Below are 15,117 nucleotides of genomic sequence, written 5' to 3' on the forward strand. Positions count from 1 at the left end.
GTCAAAAATAGTCCCATTCTTCTAAAAACTTAATACCTGTGAGCTTTTTGTTGTATTAGCTTTGATTTGCACCCAGTCTGAAATGTTTCATTTGAATTGGACTCAACTTAAACATGATTTCTTATGGAGTTATCATGCAGTGTTCAGAATCTCAGTAGGATTATATCAGTTACTGATCTGGTATCAAAAGTGTATAGCAAAGATTTTCAGCATGCTTAATAATGTATTTGACCTATCTTCTTAACTGAATAGGATCTGAAGTTCTTGTTTAGGGGTAGGGCAGAGTGCATTGTCGTTGTACGCTCCTTGCCTGACACATTTGAAATTATATTTACTGTTACATGGTGAAAACCTTGTGCATTAAAGAAAGAGACTTCCATTATGTGGCATCCTTTAATCATCAGTAACTACCAGGTAGCATCTGTGAAGTAAGGAATAGAGGTTAACTTCCATGTCCGATGTGACTCTCCTAACGAACGTTCTGAAGAAGTGTCGTGTGGACTCAAAACATTACTTTAGTTTCTGTATCCATGGATGGCACCTTACCTGCTAAGTTCTTCCAATCATTTTTAATCTTTTTTTTTCTCCGAGAAACATAAAGTTTGGGACACATACATGGGGTTCAGGTAGAAGCTGAAATATCACAAACAGACTTCACAAAAGGTCTCCATTGTAATTAGCTAGATTTTTAAATGCTATTCCGCCAATATAAAGTAGACTTGAATCGGTTATTAAATAGTTATTACTCTTCTCATTGTTTAGAAACTCACTCAAATCTAATCAAACAATTTTATCAAAATCAAATCTTTTAGTGGGGTTTCTAGCAAAGATTTGAGTGGAAATACAGAAATTCTTGTCAGATCAATTGATTTTGCAGATTGCTATCTTGATGAAATGGGTTGGTGTGTGGCTGAGAGGGTAGCATAGCCTATGGTGTAGCAGTGAATGAGGGACTGTCACTGCAAGATTCCTTCACTCATATGGTTAGATACAGACGAGTGATGATAACACATGCTGGTTGTTTGCTGTTTGAAAACTCTCACATTCCAGTTTCTGTTATATTTTTCTCTGTTCAGGAGCAGATGTGTAAATCTGGGTACCTTTGGGAATCCTGCACTACCTGTATCAATTTCAAAATAATGGCATAATGTGCCAGATGTTCTAAATTCAATAACTCTTGGCAGAAAGTGGACAATATCCCTTAGTAACAGCTGCGCATCTCGGATGATGTCTTCCACCACCTGGTAAACTAGTGAATTGATGTTTCCTTTCACTGCTTTCACCTGGGCATTGTTTAATCACCATTTGCGATTATGATGTTTTGGGTGAGATGTCTATTGCAGACTCTATCTGCATTTGTTGTCTATTTAGAACTGTGTAGGAACAAAGAGCAAATTAAATCTGTTGATAAATTTGCTGAAACTGCTCAAAATATGGAAGACTGAATTTTAACTGTGAGCTAAAAGTAATCTTTCACTTTTTTTTTTCCTTTGGCTTTCTGTGTTCTGTGCATTCTCATGACTATATTTCATGTCTGTTTGCAGAAGAGGTCCCTTTTCCCATTCTTTGATGCAGCCTATCAGGGCTTTGCATCTGGTGACTTGGATAAAGATGCCTGGGCTGTTCGTTACTTTGTGAGCCAGGGGTTCGAGCTCTTCTGTGCACAGTCTTTTTCTAAGAATTTTGGACTATACAGTAAGTAATAGCTTCCTGTCAATTTTTAGAACATTAAGGCTCCAAAAGCTGTAGAGGAAGCAAAGCGACAAAGTAGTAACAATACCTATGAATATCACATACACCTCCAAGCAACTTGAGAATTCTGTAACCTAATTGTGGTCTAAGCATAAATGGACACATTCTGATGCACAAAACTAATAAAGGTGACAGAGCTCTAAGTAGGTTGCCATTTCTGGACGAGCCTGAATAAGTGTAGCAGGAAACGGGGCTCTCAACTAAGCTGTAGTTGTTGCCAATTGATGCAAATTTGGGCCTGCTTTTGATAAATGTTCGTGTTCATTGATTTCTGTTGCCATTTTAAGTGCTCTGAGCTACTTTGTTGATTCCTGCTACACCCTGTTATGATCAGAATCAGATTTTTGTATTTGTCACTTGTAACCCTCCAGGAGAAGCCATGTTGAGATTAGAAGGAGGGAAGATTGCTTTAAATCATCCAACGACCATTCAGTAGTAAGGTGAAATAATGGAGAACTGGTGCGATCAAAGTCTCTGTGTAACTCAAAGAATTTTATTTGTAGAATGTTGCAAGACTTGTGAAATCATGCTTGTATTTGCAATGAGTTTTTCCCCAGGACATTAGTTATTGTCAACCATGCATAGTTCACAAAGACGTTTGCTCTTTATATTTTATTTATCTTCCATTTTCTGTGCCTTAAATCCCCTCTCCATATCTACCAGGACAAAATATCTTTAAAAGCAAATCCATTGATAAAGGAATGAGCAGTTCTCCCAAATTGTCTGGAGCTAACTCTTCCCACATTGTATAAGGAAGGATGATGACTGCTTTCTCTTCCTTTGTTTTTGCATTGTTTTCAATTTGAGAAAATGCATGTATCTGCTCAGCCTCCAAATACTACACCACCTGCTCTGCAACAGTTCAAGAAGGCAGCTCACTGTCACCTTCTCAGTGGCATTCAAGGCAGACAACACATGCTGGGTTAGCCAACAATACTCACATCCTGCAGGTGAATGAGGAAAAAATAAACTTAAAGCACTAATGCATTACAAGCGTGATGTTGCCATCTGCCCACCGCTTGATGTCTTGTGCTTTTTTAGAAAATTGACACTTGAGCTACTGTCAAGAGAAATGTGTTAGGAAAGAATTGTTTGACTCAGTGACTGAATTACTGATAATTTTTCTGAAAAGATCTTAAAAGCGGTTCAAATTATTTCATAGTTCAAATATTTATGTCATCTGTACATGTCTAAGAATTCTACAGCAGAAAGATTGCCCTTGATATTTTTTAAGACCATAAGATATTGGAGCAGATTTAGACCATGCGGCCCATCAAGTCTGCTCTACCATTTGATCATGGCTGATATTTTTCTCAAACCCATTCTCCTGCTTTCTTCCTATAACCTTTGATCCCTTTACTAATCTAGAACTTGACTATTTCAGTCTTAAATAGACTCATGACTTGGCCTCCACAATCCTCTGTGGCAATAAATTCCACAGATTAACTACCCTCTGGCTGAAGAAGTTCTTCCTTATCTCAGTTCTAAAGGATAGTCCCCTTTACCCTGAAGCTGCGCCTGCAGGTCCTTGTCTGTCCTACTAGTGGAAGCATCTTCTCCACATCCACACTATGCAGGCCTTTCAGTATTCCGTAAGTTTCGATGAAATCCCCCGTCATCCTGTAAACTCCATCGAGTACTCACCCAGAGTCCCTAACTGTTCCTCCCTCATATGACATGCTCTTTGTTCCTGCGATCATTCTTGTAAACCTCCTCCTGAACCCCTCCAAGGCCAGCATACGCCTCCTGAGATATGGGGCCCAAAATTGCTCACAATATTTCACGTGTGGTTTGATCAGAGTCTTATACAGTCTCAGCAGTACATCCTTGGTCTTGTATTCTAGCCTTCTCGGAATAACTGCCAACATTATATTTGTCTTCCTAACTGCCGACTGAACCTGCATGCTAACCTTAAGAGAATCCTGAATTAGGATTCCTAAATCCTTTTGTGCTTCAGTTTTTTTAGGCCTCTGTTCTTCCTGCCATAGTGCATAACCTCACACTTTCCCAACAAGCTGGGAACTTTTGTTCTGAGTCAGGGCTCTTTCTGTCAGGCCTGGGAGCGTTTTAACTTCTGAAACACAATTAAATAATCTGCTGCTTGAAACTGCTGCCATTAATATTAGCATTGTTAGGTGGGGAAGAAATGTGTTCAGGACAAGTGCTATTACAGCTGGTGGCAAAGCCAAGAGGAAGAAAAGTGATTTGAAGCTGAAGGACTCCTGGAAACAAGGTGGGACCATATCTGCTCAAGTCCATCAAATTCTTTGGCAGTTTTTCAACCTCACCTCTTTCTCTAGCAACAGCTGTCCTTGTCAGAATTAAACATTTGCTATAATAGTATTGCAGACAAATTACTTCACTTAGAGTCATTGAGTCATACAACACAGAAACAGGCCCTTCGGTTCAACTTGTGCATGCCAATCAGGTTTCTAAATTAAAAGTAGTCTCATTTTCCTGCCTTCAGCCCATATCCCTCTGAACTTTTCCTATCCATGTACCTATCCAAACATCTTCTAAATGGTGTAATTGTACTTGCCTCAATCACTTTCTCTGGCAGCTTGTTCCATACATTCATATCCGTCTGTATGTAAAAGTTACCCCTTGGGTCTCTTAAATCTTACCCCTCCAACCATAAACTTATGCTCTCTAGTTTTGGACTCCTCTACCCTGGGGAAAAGACCTTGACTTCTCACCTTAACTATGCCCCTCATGACCTTACAAACCTCTATAAGGTCATCCCTCAGCATCCTATGCTCCAAGAAATAAAAACCCAGTCTATCCAGCCTTTCCTTATAACTTAAAACTCCCAGTCTCGGGTAACATCCTTGTAAATCTTCTTTGCACGCTTTTCAGTTTAATAACATCCTTTCCATTAGCAGGGTGATCAGAATTGTACAAAGTCCACCAAGTGTGGCCTTACCAATATCTTGTACAGCTGTAACACGATGTCCCAATTCCTGTACTCATTGCTGTGACCGATGAAGACAAGCATGCTAAACACCTTCTCCACCACCCTGTCTACCTGTGATGACACTTTCAAGGAACTGTGTATCTGCACCCCTAGGTCTCTCTTTGTTGAAGAGGCTGGTGAAACTTGGACTGTCCTCATTTAAGAACAGAAAAGATTCCGGGGAAATTTAACAGAGATGTCCCCAATTGTGAAGAGATAGGGAGTTCAATAGTGACTTGAAAAGCAGAGATGGATAAATAATTTGAAGAAAATATAAAATTGCAGGAACATGAGGAGAGAGAACAATGGAATGAGATTGATTGAATCTGTGACAGTCATAATGGGTCACAAGGCTGTCTTGTGCACTGAGATTCTATGAAGGATCTCCTTCAACACCTTGTCTACGCTGTACTGTTAAAAGGCCAGAAGGTGGCAGGCACTGAGTGCAAGTGCAAAGGATGTTGCAGTATAGATGGGTAATAATTTACACCTGTTTCTTTCCTAAAATAGATGAAAGCTTTTGCTCAGGGGCATATGATGCTCAGAAAAAAAAACTTGTGTTTTCATTTTGTTCCATTGGGTCCTGAATAAGCAACTGGTGTGTTTTGTTTGAAAATATGCTGGAAAATTTATTTTCCAAACAGATTCTGTAATTGTGTATCAGGGTGCACGCCATTCGGTTATCTTAGTTGGCAAGGCTACTAGTTTGCAATGTAGAGTGATGCCAGCAGTGCAGGTTCAGTTCCGGAGGTCAGCATGGAATTCCTGCTTTCTCAACCACAGCCTTTGCCTGAGCCATGGTGACCCTCAGGTTAAACTCACCACTAGTTATCTTTTCTCTATTGAGAGAGCAGCCCTATGGGCTTCTGTGACTATGGCAACTTTATTAGCTATTAGTTTTAAGCAGCATTTTACTTTGCCACGATAACAGGTACTGAGATTTATGCACCTCGTTTCTACTTTGGGACCAACTGGGAAATTTTATCCAAAATGCAATTTAAGTTGCTAGTTGGGTTAGGCTTCAATTTTCTGCTAAAATTAATTTGAATAATCATTGTATTTTCCATGGGCAGCATACTAGAGCTCACGTGTTGGTTTTATTAACTCTTAAAGTAGTCATTGACATATATATCAGCCCAATCTGTTGCAGTTTAGCAGGAAAAATAAGTACTTTGAATTAAGATGTCCAGTCCTCTGTCTGCGAGTAGCCCGGCTTTAAAATCACTGACTTTTTTAATATATAATTTGAAAGCTGGAAATGGGTGTCACTGAAAATGAATAGAGAAAAACTACCATTGAATAGCTTTACTCGGACCTTCTCCCTCTGCATTGAAAAGACTTTTTGAAAGTGAAGTTTAATAAGCGTAGACAATCACAGTTTCAAAAGGTGATATTAATTTTAAAAATTACCAGTTTACAGAATACGTTTACTTAGAAGTGCACGAGCGCAGGATTGAAAATAAATTCTTCAATGTGTAACACTAAATTCTGTACATTTAAAAGGTCTGCTTTGATATTTTGGACTAGAATCCACTTTCGCAAATGACAATTTCTAACCTTTAACTTGAAAGCTGAGATCTGGACAAACACCACCTATTGGTGCACAAAGAGGAAGTGACATCATCTGAAAATGACAAAGAGTAACAGCATTATATTTCATTTCCAAGCCCCCATGTGTTAAGATGTTGTCTGGCCCCCAGGGCTGGCCTTTGTCCCTGCACCCTGGATGTTGGCCTTAGTCCAGCAGTGGAATGAGGAGATCTAATTTGCAACCTGCTCAGTGATGCCCAGTTTGGGCTCCACCAGGGCCACTCAATTGCTGACCTTATTACAGCCTTTGTTCAAACATTGGCAAAAGACCTGAATTCCAGAGGTAAGGTGAGAGTGACAGCCTTTGACGTCAAGGCTGCATTCGACTGAGTGTAGCATCAAGGATCTCTAGCAAAACTGGAATCAGTGGGTATCAGGAGACATACTTGCTGGTTGAAGTCATACTTGGCACAAAGGAAGAGGGTCGTGGTTATTGGAGTTCAGTCATCTTAGCTCCAGGACATCTCTGCAGGAGTTCCTCAGGGTAGTGTCCTAGGCTCAACCATCTTCAGCTGCTTCATCAATGACTTTCACTCCCTCATAAGGTCAGAGGTGGGGATGTTTGCCGAATATTGCACAATGTTCAGTATCATTCGCAACTCCTCAGATACTGAAACAGTCCATGTTTAAATGCAACAAGATCTGGACAACACCCAGGCTTGGGATGACAAATGGCAAGTAATATCCGTGCCACACAAATGCCAGGCAATGACTATCACCAATGAGAGAATCTAACCAACACTCCTTGACATTCAATGATGTTACCATCACTGAATCTCCCACTATCAACATCCTTGGGATTACCATTGACCAGAAGCTCAACTGGACTGGTCACATAAACACATTGGCTACAAGATCAGGTCAGAGACTAAGAATACTGCAGTGAGTAGCTCGCTTCCTGACTCCCCAAAGCCTGTCCATCATCAACAAGATACAAGTCAGGATTGTAATGGAATACTCCCCACATGGGTGCAGCTCTAACAACACTGAAGAAGCTTGACACCATCCAGGACAAAGCAGCCCAGTTGATTGGCACCGCATCCACTCCTTCCACCAGCAATGCTCAGTGGCTGCAGTGTGTACTGTCTACAAGATGCATTGCAGAAATTCACCAAAAGCCCTCAGAAAGCACCTTTCAAACCCATGACCACTTCCATATAGAAGGACAAGGGGAGCAGATACATGGGAACACCACCACCTGCAAGTTATCCTCCAAGCCACTCACAATCCTGACTTGGAAATATACCACCGGTCCCTTCACTGTTGCTGGGTCAAAACTCTGGAATTCCCTCCTTAACAGCATTGTGGGTCTACCAACAGCATGTGGACTGCAGTAGTATGAAAAGGCAGCTCACTACCACCTTCTCAAAAGAGACGGGCAATGAATGCTGGCCAGTCAGTGAAGCTCGCATCCCATGAATGAATGAATTTTTAAAAAATACTGCGGAGGGGAAGCTGTGCTTCATCAGCCCCAGCCTCCACCACTGTCTCCGTGGCATGCACATCAACTGGGCCTGTCACAACCAGCTTGCATCCCAGGTTGCTTCTTCTCATGCGTAGGGGCCAGTTTGGTCTTATTTGATAATCACTGTGCTCAAGAAAATAATTCCTGAAATGGGGTTGGGCATCAGCCAACCAATTGTTACATGGAAAGCACTTTATAAAATTCAACAATATAATAAAACAAAGAACTGCGGATGCTGGCGATCTTAAACAAAAACAGAAATTGCTGTCAAAACTCAGCAGGGCTGGCAGTATTTGTAGGAAGAAAGAGCTATAGTTCTAAATCTGGTGACTCTCAAAACGTTAACACTGCTTTCTTCCCACAGATGCTGCCAAACCTTATAACCTTAGTGAGTGAATTCCAGTATTTCTAACCTTGGAAGATTGAAGCAGAGCCATTCATGGTAGAGCAATTAAAAGCTGTATTGCCCAAGAGGCTCAACTTTGATGATGTGCATCTGGGAGAATTGTGGGGCAGGAGAAGGTTATAGAATTGAGCAAAGGTATGGTTATGAACAAATTTGAAAATAAAGACGAGCATTTTAAAAATTGGGTGATTGCTTAACCAGAAGCCACCATAGGTTATTAAAACAGATGAAAAAGATGATGCAGTTTAGAATTTGGCCAGTTGTGTTTTGGATAACTCTGGTCACATAACATTGCAACTGAACCCCTAATAATATTCTGTTTGTTAATGAAGACTGAATGACCCCAGTTCCAGTCTGGCTTCTTAACAAGAGTGAGTTGGCTCTCTGTGCCCTAATCTTAGATTAACTGTCTCCAGATAGGCCAGGAATTTGTTGCATAATATTCTTGGTGTGCATAGTTCATTGCTGTGTTGAACAGTTGGAACAATCCATTGGATTGTATGAAAAAGGAATGCTTTTAGTGAGGTTGTAGACTTGCTCACCGAGCAGGTGTGTTTGTTTGCAGATGCTTCATCACCCTGCTAGGTAACATCATCAGTGCGCCTTCGGTGAAGCGTTGGTGTTTTGTCCTGCTTGTTATTTATATGCCTTGGGTTGCTGGGGTGTTTGGCATTACTTCCGGCTTTGTTTTTCAGTGGTTTGTAGATCGGGTCCAGTTCAGTGTGTTTGTTGATGGAGTTCTGGTTGAAATGCCAGGCCTCCAGGAATCCCCTGGCATGTCTCTGTTTGACTTGTGCTGTTATGGATGTGTTGTCCCAGTCAAATTCGTGTCCTCCTTTGTCCGTGTGTATTGAGACCAGTGAGAATTGGTCATGTCTCTTGGTGGCTAGTTGGTGTTTGTATATCCTTTATTGTCAATTTTGTTCCAGTTTGGCCTATGTAATGTTTTTCCACAGTCCTTGCATGGTATTTTGCATATTATGTTAATTTTATTGGTTGTGGGTATGGGATCCTTTATGTTTGTCAGTAGCTGTCATTGGGTAGTTATGGGTTTGTGGGCTACCCTGATACCTAGGGATCTGAGTAGTCTTGTGGTCATCTCTGATATGTCTCTGATGTACGGTAGGGTGACTAGTGTGTCTGGCTGTTACTTCTGCGACAGACCACAACAAGGCTCAGCGAGCAAGTCTACAACCTCATCCACAACCCAAACTACAAATCTTCTCAAAAACTTTGAATGCTTTAAATGTATGTGGCAGGTGAGTTTATACTTGTCAGGGCATTTCATGCGCTCTGAAAGGGAATATTTTCATCACCTTCTGGTTGGTCATTGAGAGAAAATGTGGTAGCAATTTCATGAGAAATGGGATCCCACATGAAATCAAGTGACCAGTTAAGTTTATTTTTGGTACATTGGTTAAGGGTCGGATATTGGTCAAGCCATCTTGTAAGTCTTTTCATCAACAGTGGTATTTTAATAGCAACATCTATGACAATCAAAATATCCACTTGAATTGCACTGTATGCCTCAGAAAATGAGTGTGCACACTCAATAGGTCCAGCTGTTCTTGTTCTTTTATTCTTTCCTTTTGAACAATCAGTGTGATTTTACATCTGCTTGTCTTTCCAAAGCTGCTCTGTGTACTTGATGAGACCTAGTTCAGTAGGAATTTTGGCTGCAGCTTAACAATTTTTGAATCCGTAAAAAAAAAAATCCATCACATTCTGAGTGAACCCAACAAAACAACTTGAAGTATAAGATTTCAATTTTTAAACACTAGAAGTGGTGTTCCCAATGAGTTGGATAATCTTGAGGGCTGTTTTACAATGTAAGCATATTCTCTTCCTTAAGTATAAGGGAGCAGACTAATTGCTGTGACCAGACAGAATTGGATCAGTTGGGGGATTTAATCTCTCATGATAAGGACGGTTTGTATGTTGCTGGATTCTGCTAAATTTCCAGCATAGTTTATAGTGAAATTTTGCACTCGCTAATGGGAAATTAACCACACCTGAGTGAGACTGTTTAGAGTGGCAAAATATTCTCAACTTTATTTAGATTGTCAGGATATAGTAGTTTAGATTTTTATTTGCTTCATTGGATTGATTTATATTTTAGACCCTGTTTTAGAGCACGGGCCTAAAATGAGTGACTTTCAGCGTTGAGACTGGATGTTGAGGTCAGATGGGACCATTTACCATATTTAAAAAGAGAAGGAGATAAAATTTAACTGAGAAAAACTCAATATCGGTCACTGGAAAGATGTTAGAATATGTTATAAAAGATAGAGATTTATAAAATCATGAGGAGCATGAATAGCCAAGGTCTTTTTCCCAGGTAGGAGAGTCCAAAACTAGAGGGCATAGGTTTAAGGTGAGAGGGGAAAGATATAGATGGGACCTAAGGGGCAACTTCTTCATGCAGAGTGTGATGTGTGTATGGAATGAGCTGCCAGAGGAAGTGGTGGAGGCTGGTACAATTACAGCATTTAAAGAGTATCTGGATCGGTACATGAATAGCAAGGGTTTAGAGGAATGTGGGCCACATGCTGGCAAATGGGACTTGGTTAATTTAGGATATCTGGTCAGCATGTACGAGTTGGACCGAAAGGTCTGTTTCTGTGCTGTACAGCTCTATGACTCTATCATATAATAGACCGTTTACATAAAATGCAGGACGAATCCAACCCAGCCACTTAACACCCCATCAGTTTACTCTTGATCATCAGTAAAGTGATGGAAGGTGTCATCAACAGTGTTATCAAGCAGCACTTGCTCAGTAACAACCTGCTCACTGAAACTCAGTTTGGATTCTGCCAGGGCCACTCAGCTCCTAACCTCATTACAGCCCTGGTTCAAACATGGACTAAAGAGCTGAATTCCAGATGTGAGGTGAAAGTGACAGCCCATGACATCAAGGCCGCATTTAACGGAGTGTGGATTCAAGGAGTCCTAGCAAAACTGGAATCAGTGGGTATCGGGGCAATTTCTCAGGTGGTTGGAGTCAAACCTGACACCTAGGAAGGTGGTCGAGGTTTTTGGAGGTCAGTCATCTCAGCTCCAGAACATCTCTGCAGGAGTTCCTCGGGGTAGTGTCCTAGGCCCAACCATCTTCAGCTGCTTCATCAATGGCCTTCCCTCCATTATAATGTCAGAAGTGGGGATGTTCGCTGATGATGGCACAGTGTTCAGCACCATTCGTGACTCCTCAGATACTGAAGCAGTCCATGTCCACATGCAACAAGATCTGGACAATATCCAGGTTGGGCTGACAAGTGGCAAGTGACATTTGCGCCACAGAAATGCCAGGCTATGACCATCACCAATAAGAGACAATCTAACCACACCCGCCCCATGACATTCATTGGTGTTACCATCATTGAATCCCCCACTATCAACATTCTGGGGATTATCATTAATCAGAAACTCAACTGGACTTACAACATAAACACAGGGGCTACAAGATCAGGTCAGAGCCTAGGAGTACTGCAATCAGTAACTCACATCTGGACACATCAAAACCTGTCCCGCCGTCTACAAGGCACAAGTCAAGAGTGTGATTGAACACATCCCATTTTCTTGGATGAGTGCAGCTCCAACAACACTCAAGAAGTTTGACACCATCCAGGTCAAAGCAGCCCGCTTGATTGGCACGACATCCAGAAGCATCCATTCCCTCCAACACTGACGCTTAGTAGTAGCAGCAGTGTATGCTGCCTACAGGATGGCACTGCAGAAAATCATCAAAGATCCTCAGACAACACCATCCAAACCCATGACCACTTCCATCTAGAAGAACAAGGGCAGCAGATATATGGGAACCTTCAAGGTCCCCTCCAAGCCACTCACCATCCTGACTTGGAAATACATTGCTGTTCCTCCACAGTCACTTAGTCAAAATCCTGGAATTCCCTCCCTAATGACATCGTGGATCAACCCACAGCAGGTGAACTGCAGCGGTTCAAGAAAGCTCACCACCACCTTCTCAAGGGCAACTAGGGACAGGCAATAAATGCTGGCCAGCCAGTGATGCCCACATCCCACAAAAAATGAATAAAAAGGAAGAAAAAAATTGGAAATACATGATGTAATCAAGCAGAGTCAGCATGGCTTCATGAAGGGGAAGACATGGCTTTAAAATGTAATACAGTTCTTTTGAGGATGTAAGTAAAGAGACAGAATAGTAGATGGTAAAATATTTGAATTTTCAAGGAAGCATTGGATAAAGTATTACGCATAAGGCTACTTAATAAGATAAGAAACCATGGTGTTGTGGGTAGAATATTAGCATGGATAGAAGTTTGGTTAATTAATAGAAGACATAAAGTTGGGAAAAGGGGGCATTTTCAAGATGGCGGCAGCAGCAGTCCAGTTTGGAACAATTTGAGAAACACGCATACAAACAACATTACTAAAAGTTAACTGTGCTTGTATTCTTTCTTAGAAGGTTGGGGAGTGTCTCAATTGGGATGATTAAGATAATTAATGAAGAGAAATAATTTTTTTTATGGCAATGTCCAAAATAAGAGACCATAACCTTAGAACTGGACTATCCAGGGATAAAGTGTAGGAGAACCCTAACTCTAACCCTAACATAAAATAAAATTTTAAAACTAGGTCATCTGAGAATAAATGATTTGTGCTTTAAGGGATAAGTAATAAGGCAGATATAGTCATACTGGAGTAACAGTCAACCTTGTATAAAAGTAAGCCCCTGAATGTTGACTAAAAAATCCAAACTCACCCTTTTGCCACCGAAATCAAACTTGCCCTGGTGCATACCTGTTCATTTGAAGGCAGCTGTACAGCTCATTATGTCTGTGCAGAATAATAAAAATGCTTTTCAGTTCTTTTGCACTTATTTTGGGGTTGAGTCGACAGGAATTATACTTTTTTTTTCTCAAAATCAACCAGTAGTGAGAGGTGACCATCAGTAATCAAATAATTGTCATGGTATTTCAGTGGATTGAATGTGTTCAGATGCCGTTTTAAATCTAAATTTTTTTATACATCAAAAGATTGCATGTAGTGGTAAAGATCCAGTAATTTCACATTCTCGATATGCTTTATTAGTCTGATGGGATTTTTTAAAATTCCAAGCACTTTTCTTACTTCCAGACTCTTACATTCCTCATAGTTGGTTGCACATCCTCAATTTACCATCTGCCCATTCAAAATTCTGCAGCCCTTGATTCAATTCTACATAATCTTGCTTGTCCACCACCCCATCACCTTCTACCTTTCTTTAAACTTTATTATGTCAATTCTAAGTCCATCAAATTTGGATGTAAAATTTTCATCATGTTTTTGTAACTTCAGCCCTCTCTGTCTCTGTGAATTCCTCTAGCTATATAAGTGTTCCTCCTACCCTCAAACACTCTTCTTCAGACTCCAGAATTCTTTGCATAACCTTAATTAGTTGTACTTTCAACACTTCAGTCTTATGCTCAGGGATTTTCTTCTCCACTGCGCTCTACCTCACTATTTTTCTTAAAGGTCATACTTGTGATCAATCACTTTTTTATTCGTACACTACGCTTTCCTTTCACTTGGCGTCTTTTTTCATGCTTCTGTAGTGCTTTAGGATTTCTGCACCTTTGAAAAAGGGTTCTTTTGTTCATTCTTAGGATATGATTATCGTCGGCAAGGTCAGAATCATTGCTAGGTTTTAAAAGTTAGTTGCAACAATTGTATTATTACGTGAATAATTGTGTGAATAGCGTGAATAATTCCATTATCAAAAGAAATTGTACTGTGGAAGTCCCGCATTACAGTTTCTATTTCCATCATTTTATAAGATTTAGAATTCAAAACAAGTGTTGGGTTTAAATGACTGCTCAATCAGAAACATTATATTTTCTGACCTTGTACTCCTACTGGGGATGCTTGGAGCCAACTTGATAATTCAGACATTTAGTGTTGGCTTATCCCCGTAAAAGAATCTTCAATATCATTACGCATGCTTGCTGTTTGACTCTGTGGTGTTGTGTAATTTGTAATGGCCTGGAGATATGTTGAGCTACCAATGAGGAAAAGCTTCTGCAAAAATGATACTTTAATTTCTGATAAATTTGCCTTGGACACTAGGAACTCGTAGTGCAGTGTTAAGAGAATTATGCGTTTCTTTTCCTTTTCCTTGTCCCTTGTTTTTAGATGAACGAATTGGGAACCTGTGCATTGTGGCCAAGGACACTGACAATGTGACAAGGATTCGCTCTCAAATGGAGAAGATAGCCCGGACTATTTGGTCAAATCCGCCAGCTCACGGGGCTCTAGTTGTAACCAGGACCCTGAGTAACCCACAGCTCTTAGCTGAATGGTAAGAGGTTGCTGATTTGACAAATGATTTAAAGATACATTATGTAATAGCGATTCTTAATCCTTCTTAAGCAAAAAAAGTATGCATCAGCTGTTTTGAAACAAAAAACACATTTTACACCCAAAAGTAATTCCAAAATTTTGAACTTCTGTTGACTGACAGGAGTAATGGACTATAAACCATACCCATAGTGGAAGTGGTTACCAAACCCTTCATTCGTAGAACAATTTTGCAACAGATCTAAATGCGCAGTGAGATGCAGAGTAGAATGTTCAATTTTTAAATGAACTTTGCATAACCAAATCAAATCAGGGAATTCTAAACTGAAAGCAGAATATGCTTTAAATACTGACCAGGTCTGACAGTACCTGGTTCAATGAAAGAGTGCAGGAGGACATGCCAGGAGCAGCATTAGGCATACCTATAAGTGAAATGGGTCAACCTGGTGAAGTTTCAATGCTGGATAACACATGCCAAATAGTATTAACAACAAGTGATACATGCAAATAAGACATTCCACAGCCAACAGATTGGACTTAAGTTCTGCAGTTCTGCTGTATCCAGTCTTGAATGGAGTTAGACAATTAAACAACTTGTTGCAGCAGGAAGCTTCATAAAAATCCCAGGGCACA

At 40.5% G+C, this 15,117-nt stretch overlaps 1 protein-coding gene across 1 annotated transcript in view; it reads left to right on the plus strand.

Annotated features, from left to right (window-relative positions):
• got1 (glutamic-oxaloacetic transaminase 1, soluble) overlaps window positions 1-15,117 on the plus strand; it is a 54,775-nt gene that overhangs the window by 21,895 nt on the left and 17,763 nt on the right. The window contains exons 6-7 of the mRNA XM_020522822.2: window positions 1,545-1,695; window positions 14,320-14,485. Of these exons, the coding sequence (XP_020378411.1) occupies window positions 1,545-1,695; window positions 14,320-14,485 (317 nt within the window). The remainder of the gene's footprint in view (window positions 1-1,544; window positions 1,696-14,319; window positions 14,486-15,117) is intronic.

The sequence above is a fragment of the Rhincodon typus genome, chromosome 20, assembly GCF_021869965.1.
Source record: "Rhincodon typus isolate 14 chromosome 20, sRhiTyp1.1, whole genome shotgun sequence".
Taxonomy (NCBI): Eukaryota; Metazoa; Chordata; class Chondrichthyes; order Orectolobiformes; family Rhincodontidae; genus Rhincodon; species Rhincodon typus.